Source organism: Cuculus canorus, chromosome 9, assembly GCF_017976375.1.
Source record: "Cuculus canorus isolate bCucCan1 chromosome 9, bCucCan1.pri, whole genome shotgun sequence".
NCBI classification, from domain to species: domain Eukaryota; kingdom Metazoa; phylum Chordata; class Aves; order Cuculiformes; family Cuculidae; genus Cuculus; species Cuculus canorus.
In genome coordinates, this window is record NC_071409.1 from 15,755,103 (window position 1) to 15,765,453 (window position 10,351).

Sequence of the window (10,351 nt, forward strand, 5' to 3'; positions counted from 1 at the left end):
TTGCTTTCCTGACTGGCTCTGTTGGAATTAGACCCACTCAGTGCAGCTTGAAAGTGAGGAGGGCACAAACCTGGATAGGGAGGGATGTTGTAGAACAACTTTCCATTGAGCTCATCCTCTCTTTCATCTCCCACAAGTGGGTCCACCGCATTCCCTGAGCCCTGAAATTCATGGTGTATCTTGGAGCCAGAGGCACAGATATTGGTGTTCCTGGGCTGCTTGAAAGCATGGCTGATATAAATAGTTCCTGAGGTTTGACTTTTCATTGGATTTATGTACTGAGGACACTGCTGAGCTTCCCACAGGGGCTGTGCACAGGCCTCTGAGCCGAGCATGAACTGAAACTTTACAAAGTACTTGTAGAAATCAGTAAAAAAGGTATGTTTTGGAGTCTGTTTCTAAGCCAGCCTCAGCCGTGAGCTGTTACCCCCAGCTTCCATCATCTGGGAAGGGGAAAGTCCTGCTGGGTCCCACAGCTCAAACAGAGTCATAGAGGTGGTAAAATTGAGAAAAGGAATGATTGGTAGCTGCCTCTTCTAATGTAAGAACTAGCAAAATCCACTCGTCACAGAATATGTGCTAAATGTTACCCGAGTGACAAAATTGTGCACTGTGGGTGTGCAGGTGATGTCAACATCTCCAAGTGGGGTTGTCAGACACCTGGACTTCACCACTGGATCAGGAATTCCTGAGCCACAGATAGGCAGTGTCTGGGAAGGCGTTCAGGGGGAATGTTGCTACATGCTTGGCCTGCTCTAAACCCGCCCCTGAGCATCTGCTGTTGTCCACCGTCAGAGATGAGATCCTGGGCCAGACAGGCTTTTGGCCAGCTCATTTGGTCACGCTCATACACTTTTTTCCCAGTGCCTCAGCCATTTCATTCTCTGTTTCTTGTCCCTCCAGCTGGTGTCTGCAGAGGGTTCCCATTCAGATGCTGGCTCAGTCTGTGCCGATAACCAAACAGAGCTGCCACCCTCCATGGAACGCACTGGAGGAATTGGAGACTCCAGGCCCCCCTCTTTCCAGTAAGTTAGCTGGACGCTTATCCTGGTTTCCAAGGGACCCACAGTGATTTTGCTGTAGATCCAGACCAAGGGCTGGGACACTCCTACCCAAATTGGCAGGGATCACAGCAAGGCAGAGGGAAGGAGAAAGGGGCTGGGGGCAGATTTGAGTTGGAGCTGCGTTATTCAGCAAGCAAGGGCATGCAGAAAATAGTGCAGGGAAGTTGGCAAAGAGCTGCACAGCTTCTCCCAGTCTCTGGCCCTGCTCATAGTTGTGGTGTGCTTGTTCCTTACCACCTGTGCTCCTGAGCCACAAATAGTCAGCGTCTGGGAAGGCATCCTTCCTGTCCCTCAGGGAGGAGAGAGCTAATGGCCAGAGGCTCATGGTGGCAGGCACAGAGGTAGAGAGACCCTGCTTCAGTTGTTCCTTGTTGGATATATTTGTTATCTCATTGCAGCCCTAACACTGGGGGGAGTCGGGAAAACTTGGACAATGAGACAGAGACAGACTCGGTGGTGTCGTCGCAAAGGGAACGACCTCGTCGGAAAGATGGGCCTGAGCATGGTGAGTGTTGTTAACATGGTAAGAGCTCTGCAGGACACAGTGGGGGCACTGGCACCAGGCAGGGCTCTCCACTCTGCAGAACCTTCCCAGCTTAAAAGGGCCGTTCAGTGATCTGAGGCTGTAGCCTCACATTGGAGGCGGGAGCCAACAGCTGTATAGCATCAGAGCTTGGTGTAGAAACCTTTGCGGGCAAAGGAGATATCTTCTGGAGAAGCTTCAAGAGCAGGAGACAGCAGCTGAAAAGCAGAGTGTGCCTTGGCTTGCCACTCTGTGCCGCTTCTTACTCTGCCAAGGTTCCAGCTGCAAGTCTTCCACAAGTTGAGCAGCATTGTTCCTAGTGGCCCATCAGCCTCTTCCCCATCCTGTAGTGATAGATGTCCTGCAGAAGACGGATCTGATCCCAGGATGGACTCAGAGCTGAGTGGCAGTGGATAGGGTTGTCTGATGGCCAGATTATTCTGAGAAGGTTGTCACCAGCCCTGCATATGGCAAGGGGTTGTTTCTCTGTGGTCTGTCTCAAGCACATTAAGTCTTGTCTTTTCATAGCACCCAGGGTGAATGGGACAGTGAAAGGAGAGCGGCGCCGAGACCTGGGTGGGTACGAGAGCTCCTCCACACTCATGAGCAGTGAGCTGGAGACGACCAGCTTCTTCGATTCAGATGAAGATGACTCCACCAGCAGGTAGGAGAGCTTAGGTCCTGGAGGAACACTAGCTTCCCCCTGCCTCACAGCACAGAGATATGCCATTCCAGGGCACAGGAATCCTGGGCTCCAGGGTCCTTGCTTAGACCTCCTGCTGTCTCGATTCTCACCCAGCAGCCCCTTCTGCTATTGTCTGTTCCCCATGGGCATGTTCTGCTGCTCTGCTCCTGAAAGCCTGTATTCCCTGTGCTGTTTTTGTGGCTCTCTTGCTGCCAGAGCCACCACCCTGGTAGCAGAAGAGCTGACTCTCGCTTCTGCCTCTAGGTTTAGCAGTTCAACAGAGCAAAGCAGTGCTTCCCGTCTAATGAGGAGGCACAAGCGACGCCGGCGGAAACAGAAGGCTCCACGCATTGAGCGGGTACCCAAGGGCTTTGTATCTTTGGGAGGGCAATGCAGAGCAGAGTGGGCTGCCTAGTGGATCTCTCTGCTTAGTGCTTCAGGGCTGATCAGGGATTTGGCTGTTTTGGCTGTGGGCATAGCAGAGGACAGATGGTATCCAAGTGCTGAGAGTTCATAAAGCGCTGTTAACCTTTCTCAAGCCGATGTAGCCTCAAGAGCTGGGACCAGAGACCTTGCCCTAGCTGTGGAGAGGTCATAAGGACTGTAGCCGATGCTCTCTGGCTCTGTAAAGCTTCCGGCTGGAGTTGTGGGTGGTGGCTGTGGTGCCCCAGGGAGTGGCAGGGAGCACAGGTGGAGGGAGCTGGAGCAGAAAATGTTACTGAGGCACAGGAATACATCTCACGTTTCACTTACGTTGCAGTCCTCGTCCTTCAGCAGCATCACAGACTCCACTATGTCCCTGAACATCATCACGGTCACGCTGAACATGGGTGAGTAGGAGGTGTACATGGAGCCTGCGATCTTCCAGAGTGAGACTGAGTGGTGGGGAGGGAATGGGGGTGGGGTCAAAGAGAACACATACCGGTACGGGTGAGGAGATGGATTCTGTAGGAAAGTGGCTTGTCTTGAAGCACCGATGTCTCAAGAGTTTCTCTACATCCAAGAATATCTCTCTGGGACAGGGGTATAAATGACCACCTTTAGCACCTTTAGTGGTTTGTCTGACATTAAGTCTGCTTATGCCTGCTGGTTTATGTCTTGCTTCTTTCTCTTTCCATCCCTGCAGAAAAATACAACTTCCTGGGCATTTCCATTGTGGGACAGAGCAATGAGCGTGGGGATGGAGGCATTTATATTGGCTCCATCATGAAGGGTGGTGCTGTGGCAGCTGATGGCAGGATTGAGCCAGGAGACATGCTCTTGCAGGTACTTCACATCTATATACCTCCATCTTTGGGCCTGGGAGAGCAGTAAGAAAAGATCCAGAAGCCTTCTGCGTGCTTTAGCTGGTTAAACACAGGAAGTTGCACTTGGGAGAAGGGGCTGAGCCACTATTGAGCTGAGTGGGGAGCTCAGGCTCTGGTCACATCTCTGGGATTCACCTGTTCACATTATTTGCAGGTAAATGACATCAACTTTGAGAACATGAGCAATGATGATGCTGTGCGGGTGCTGAGAGAGATTGTACACAAGCCAGGGTAAGTACTCAGGTTTTTCCTTACCTCTGTGGGCAGCTGTACGGTGTGAGCTTGGAGTGTGTGAGCTGTGTCATCTGGCTGGCTCTGCCAATGGCTTTGCAGAAGCTCAGATCTTGTGTTGGGCATTGCTTTGATTCCTGGATTTTCATGCCCAAAGCAAGAATTGCAGCCAGCAAAATGGTGGTGAATTGAGGTCTTTGCCCCTTTTTTGTGGGATGCTGTGTCATCAAGGTCAGCAGCAGCCCTCAGCAGGGTCATGTAGTTTTGTGCATGCCGCTAAGGAAATCCATACAGGAGGTGGAAAATGGCACTCTACTGGCAACTTCTCCCTGTCTCTCAGGAGACAGCCAGTATACAGCATCTACCCATCACACCAGGGTTTGTGCCACTGGGCTCTTGTTTTAACTGCTGCCTTTTTGTTGCAGGCCCATCACCCTGACGGTGGCCAAGTGCTGGGACCCTAGCCCCAGAGGCTGCTTCTCGTTACCCAGGAGTAAGTGGATAGGTGACCCACCCTTAACGCTGGTGCCCAGCTCATGTGAGAGCCCTGCCTTAAGCACTTGGTTGTTGTCTTGTTCCTCTTCTGTGTGTGTGACTCCATGTGCCACTCAATTTGGGGTTTGATGGGGTTTCAGCTCTCCTAGTCAGGAGGCTGCCATATCTGAATCCTAGGCCAAAATGCCCATAAGCCCAGCCATCCTTCCCACATCACGCTGGGGACGCGTTTCACTGGGGCAGGGGGGTCACTTGCTCGGGGCGCCAGAGGAAAGAGAAACCCCTCATTGAGCCATAGGGGGATCTCTCCCTCTGCACCTCTCCTGCTGACCCTCCCTCTCTTCTTTCTCTCCCAGTTGCTCCCCAGCGGATCTGGGCTGGGCCAGACTCTCCATGCTCCGATCCGGGTGAGTCCCGGCAGATACAGGGGATGGAATGGGCTGTGCTGAGTCCCTGTCCCTCCCTAGAGGTTGATTTGATGAGGGAATAATTTCTTATAGCTGCTGACTGAATTTTTCTTCCCTACAGGTGAGCCCATCAGGCCCATCGACCCGGCAGCCTGGGTGTCTCACACAGCAGCGATGACTGGCACCTACCCAGCGTACGGTATGAGTCCATCCATGAGCACAATCACTTCCACCAGCTCCTCCATCACCAGCTCCATCCCAGAGACCGAACGTAAGTTCTTGTGCCTCCGTGCTCCACCCACTGCACGGCTTCCTCACCTTCACTGTACTGTAAAGGGAGCAATACATCTGCCTGGGGGCAGCTGGGGTGGGCAAGGTCTGCCCTGCCAGAGGACTAAGAGGGGAGGCAGCTCTCACCAGGCAGGCGTTTGGGTTGATGGGAGTTCTGGCTGGTGAATTAATACCACTTTTTTCAACCCTCTGTGTAAGGAGAGTAGAAGAGCCTGGGTGAAATCCAGGAGCTGTGGCAGGTGCAGAGGAAAGACCTAAAGCAGTCAGGAGTTGCCAACTGATAGTGCTGGACCAGAGGCATCTGCTTGCCTCTGGAGTGATTGCCCTCCCAGACAGCAGACAGGGCAGGATAGAGGCAACTGGGAGCAAAAAGCCTTGTAGTGGGGCAGAGTCCTGCTGAGCACAGGGCTCTTCTGGTTGCTTTCTGAACGTTTTGGGCGATTCCAGCATGCAGAGCACTGAAGCAAGGGTCTAGAGAGCCGGGGCAAAAAGTTAGGAGTTTGTTGTAAGTTTGTGTGGAGCAGAGAATTCCCTTGCTGGGATACGTGGGTTCAGTTGGCAGCTTTTGAATCTCAGCTTCTTGGGACTAGTTGGAAGGAAGGAGGCTCTAGCCTGGGTTTCGCACAAGGTGAAATAGCTGATGTGGGAAGGATAACATCGGAAGGCTGGCAGGAGGGTTACACAGCATGTGCCCCAAGGCTGTCTGTGATGTATTGTTCCCTGGCCCATTCCTCCTGTGTGTGATGCTTCCATGTAGCCCAGTTGTCTTTTCTGTCCCTTCTCACCTCTGCCTCCTTTCCCTTCATCCACGCCACAGGACTCGATGACTTTCACCTGTCCATCCACAGCGACATGGCCACCATTGTCAAAGCCATGGCCTCACCAGAGTCAGGCCTGGAGGTGCGGGACCGCATGTGGCTGAAGATCACCATCCCCAATGCCTTCATTGGTAAGAGACTGTGCTGCCTGCAGCAGGGGCAGGGTCTGGGTGGCCTGTTTTCCAAGCAGATGCCCAAGGGACCATCTCTGTCACCGTAAACTTAACTATTGAATTTGTGATGCTGGCCTAATCAACCTTTGGCTTTGCAGTCCCTTTTCACCTCTTGGCCCACTTTGCTTTGGCTCCAGTGTGGCCCTGGCCCACTGTCTCAAAGGCCACTGTCTTCCTTTCTGTTGCTGTATTTAACTCTGATGTTTGGTAATAGGTTCGGATGTGGTGGATTGGCTCTATCACCATGTGGAGGGCTTTACAGACCGTCGTGAATCCCGCAAATATGCCAGCAATTTGCTGAAGGCTGGCTACATCCGACACACCGTGAACAAGATCACCTTTTCAGAGCAATGCTATTACATCTTCGGTGACCTCTGTGGAAGTATGGCACTTGGCATGGGTGGGAGGGAGTGGATAGAAGGGGGTTGAGGTCCTTCAGAGCCCTGCTAACACCATGGGGACATAGCTACTGCCATTGCCATCAAGCTGGACTTCTTGTTCTAAGGACTCTGTTAGAGTGAGGAAGAGTATCCCAGCCCCCTTGTCAGACTGCTGGGGTGGTGAAGTTGGGAGGTGATGCTGTCACCTACTGTGTGATCTTTTCTCCTCTGCAGCCCTAGCAGAGTCTTAGTCTTTACTGACTTTGTGTCCAGGCTCTGCACTTCCTATGCTGGCAAGGGGGTGATGCTCAGACAACTGGGTTCTGTTCAGATAAGAGGGATGGGGGAAGTAATTGGCAGAGTGAGCTAGTGTGGTCTTTTCCCACCAAGCTGGTCTCTGTATTAGAGGGGCAACTTGGATTTGCACAGCCTGGCTGCTGAACAGCCAGGAAGCACAGGTTTCATTGGCTAGCAGGGAGAGCACCAACTTTTTGCATTTCCTTGTGTACAGCATCCTTGTCCATGCACAAGGGCAGGCAGGGCACTGCTTCATCACATATGGTTGTCTTTCCACTTGGATTAATCCCTCTACTCTGCTTTCTTGCAGACATGGCTAATCTTTCTCTTCACGATCACGATGGCTCCAGTGGTGCCTCTGATCAGGACACTCTGGCTCCACTTCCCCACCCAGGAGCCGCACCCTGGCCTATGGCTTTCCCATACCAGTATCCACCACCTCATCCATACAACCCCCATCCCGGCTTCCCTGACCCAGGCTACAGCTATGGAGGGGGAAGCGCAGGCAGCCAGCACAGTGAAGGTGAGTGAAAAGGACTAAAATATGCCTGCAGGTGGGCAGATGCCCTGTCTGGTACAGGGAAGCTGCATAGGCAAGGCCCTATGTGTGGGCAGAGCCAGGGCAAAAGCCATCTCAGAAGGGTTGTGGGATTCGGAGTTCAAAGGAGACTGAGAGCACAGACTGTGCTTGGCAGATGGCTGTGCTGCAGCGTGCTGTAGTCGTCTCTTGGCTAGGGAAGCATCCTTTCTTCCTGGCTTGTCTGAGCTCTCACCTAACCTTGCCTCGTGCACTTTGTAGGGAGCCGGAGCAGTGGTTCCAACCGCAGTGGCAGCGAGAGAAGGAAGGAGAGAGAGAAGACTGGCGAGTCCAAGTCAGGTGGCAGTGGAAGCGAGTCGGACCACACCACGAGGAGCAGCATGCGGCGTGAGCGCGCAGCCAGCGAGCGCTCGGTGCCGGCCAGCCAGCACAGCCAGCGTAGCCAGCACTCTCTGGCTCACAGCATCCGCAGCCACCACAGCCAGCAGTCGTATGGGCCGCCCGGCCTCCCCCCTCTCTTCAGCCCCCCCATGTTGCTGATGCCTCCACCGCCTTCAGCCATGGGGCCCCCTGGGGCACCGCCAGGTCGTGACCTGGCCTCTGTGCCCCCCGAACTGACAGCCAGTAGACAGTCCTTCCGAATGGCCATGGGCAACCCCAGTGAGTTCTTTGTGGATGTAATGTGAAGCGCCCGTCCCCTGTCTGTCTGCTGCCCCTCCTTCCTCCCCTCCAACCCCGTCGTTTGTCTCCTAGGACCAGCCCTGGCTTCACCCCTTGTTTTTTTGGGGTTTTTTTGGGGGGTTTGTTGTTTTTTTTTTTTTTGGTCTTGATAAGGAAAAGAAAAAAGGGAAAAAGTAATAAATGGAACTAAACCTTGATTCTAATCCCTCCTCGAGTCGGGTGGACAGGCCTGGGAGGCCTGCTGGGTGCTGCCAGCCCATCCCGCCACCAGACTTGTGTATTGCTGATGGTAATTCCCTCCTGCCATCCTCTCTAACCCCATTAATCTGCATCCGTCCCAGCGCCCTGTGCTGCTTGCCCGTGTGTCACTGCTGCCTCAGTCCTTCCACCCTAAACATTTCTTCTTTCTTCTCACCCTTTTGTGTTTCTTCTATCAAGCAGCAAAGAATTACGGGGTGTTTGACTTTCTCTGAGCCTGCCGCCTGTGGGGGGGGAGAGCTGGAGCATGGCGTGGCCCGACAGGAGGACACGGAGCTCCAAGGGCGCTGGGCACGCATGGTGCTGAAGATGGCTTCTTACCTCCCCCTCATGGAAGACGCCCTGCCCTTCCCACAGCCCTGAGAGGGGAGGGGAGCAGGGACCAGCCTTATATACATGTTTTACATCCCGTTGTAGTTGCCTTTTGGCTAATGCATGAATGTTCCAGGGCTTCAGTGCCTCCAGGTAGTAGAGAGATGCTGCCACTTCCCTCTTGCCTCTCTCCTCTTGCCCACATATTGGGCCAGGGCCAAGCCTGGCACCGCCCCATGGCAGGGACCCTCCTTCACTCTGCTTTGGCCATGAGGCTTGGGGCTGTATCTCTGTGGTCAGCCCAGAGCAGCAGTGGGTGCCTGTGCACAGCCTTCCATGGCTCAGGGCCCTGTACCTTCCCTTGGGTACTTGGGGGTCATTTAACGGCAGAGTTCTGCTCCCTCCATCCTACTCTTTGCCCTCCTCCTGCCTGCGACACATGGCTGCCTGTCGCGTTTGTAGGGGCTGTCTTCTGCCTGGGGCAGCCGTGGCTTTTTCCCTGCTGCTGCTCAGCATTGTGACACCTTCATGCGCCTGGATGGAGTTAGAAGACATGGGAGGGTCACAAGTGTTTTGTTTAATGCCTTGGGGGAAACGTGGAAGGCCCCCCCCGCCCCCGGTATTTGTCCTACACAAGGCTTGAGCCTACCTCGTCCTCTTCCCAGCGCCACAAGCTCTGCTGGCCTGGCTGCTAGAAGCGATGAGGCTCTGCTCCCTCTGGGCTGTGAATGGCAGCTGGCAGCAACACAAGCTCTCTGGGAGGGAGGTGGGAGGCTACAGCCTGAACTGTGGCCCCTGGGCTTGGTGCCTGCAGCTGTGTTGGGACACCTGAGTCCATTTGCTCCAGAACTCCCTGCCCTTTTTCTTTCCTCTTCTGTGTACTCGGAGACGTGCCTCAGGCTGGGGGCTGCCCCCTCCCTCATGCCTAGGGCCAAGCACCGTACGGTACAGACACGCTCAACCCCGTTCCTGTTGGTGCTGGCGCTCCGGCGCCCTTTCCTACCTTGCCACACCGTGGCTTTCTCTGCAAGTGTTCCCTCCTCTTGTCTTTCTTGTGTTTGCAGATTTTATAACGCTGGAGATGAAATGTTTTGCTCTTTGGGGGTCTGGGTTGCCCCTGCCAGCTCTCTGCCATCAGTTCATCTCCTTTCCCTCTGCCTGCCGGGGTTTGCCTGTCTCATGCCCGCTCTCTGCCACTCTCCTTTCCCTGATCTCAGCACCGGCAAGCCACCGCCTATCCCTCCTGTCCCGATGTCACCCAGCAGCCTCCCCAGCCACTGCTCATGCCCTTGCCCTACCCTGCCTGCTGGGTTTTATAAAAACAAAAACCAATTTCCTTGTTTTTATTTATAAACATAGTTTTATTGGATTCCTGCTGCGTGGTGTTTTATTTCAGCCTCCTTTCCTATCCTGCCTTTTTTATCCCCAAAGGATGAGGACAACCCTATGTCTGAGCCCATTTCCCATCTGGCTCTTCCCAGGGTGTCGAGGGCTGCTGCGGTCTAGACCTGAAGCCCAGCATGGGGCGCAGTGCTCCCTGGGTCCCTTAGGGGTAGGGGTGGCAGCGCCAGCTGTGCCCTGGGGGCAGCCCACGATACGGAGACCCCCAAAATGGGCACTGAGATCCTAAAACCAAGCTCAGAGTTAATAAAGGTGGGCACAGAGACCACAACAATGGGTGCAGAGGCACCAAAACAAGCCCAGAGATCGCAAAGATAGGCACAGAGACCATAACAATGGGTGCAGAGGCACCAAAACAAGCCCAGAGAGCACAAAGATGGGCACAGAGATCCCAAAACCAAGCCCAGAGACCACAAGGATGGGCACAGAGCTCCCCAAAACAATCCCAGAGACCACAAAAATGGATGCACAGACCCCAAAGATGGGTGCA

The 10,351-nt window shown here is 54.0% G+C and overlaps 1 protein-coding gene across 5 annotated transcripts in view; it reads left to right on the forward strand.

The window, feature by feature from the left end:
* DVL3 (dishevelled segment polarity protein 3) overlaps positions 1-9,788 on the forward strand; it is a 33,020-nt gene extending 23,232 nt beyond the window's left edge. For 3 of the 5 annotated variants that reach the window (XM_054074576.1, XM_054074579.1, XM_054074580.1), the window contains 15 exons: positions 904-1,025; positions 1,463-1,569; positions 2,116-2,251; positions 2,537-2,630; positions 3,033-3,102; positions 3,399-3,538; positions 3,734-3,810; positions 4,236-4,303; positions 4,662-4,712; positions 4,834-4,983; positions 5,821-5,952; positions 6,209-6,376; positions 6,982-7,194; positions 7,471-7,869; positions 8,332-9,788. In XM_054074576.1, coding sequence (XP_053930551.1) covers positions 904-1,025; positions 1,463-1,569; positions 2,116-2,251; positions 2,537-2,630; positions 3,033-3,102; positions 3,399-3,538; positions 3,734-3,810; positions 4,236-4,303; positions 4,662-4,712; positions 4,834-4,983; positions 5,821-5,952; positions 6,209-6,376; positions 6,982-7,194; positions 7,471-7,869; positions 8,332-8,363 — 1,959 coding nt within the window. In that variant the 3' untranslated portion in view covers positions 8,364-9,788. Of the gene's footprint in view, positions 1-903; positions 1,026-1,462; positions 1,570-2,115; positions 2,252-2,536; positions 2,631-3,032; positions 3,103-3,398; positions 3,539-3,733; positions 3,811-4,235; positions 4,304-4,661; positions 4,713-4,833; positions 4,984-5,820; positions 5,953-6,208; positions 6,377-6,981; positions 7,195-7,470 lie in introns of all 5 variants that reach the window. The other 2 variants (XM_054074577.1, XM_054074578.1) reach the window with 2 other exon arrangements.
* The last annotated feature ends 563 nt before the right edge of the window (positions 9,789-10,351 follow it).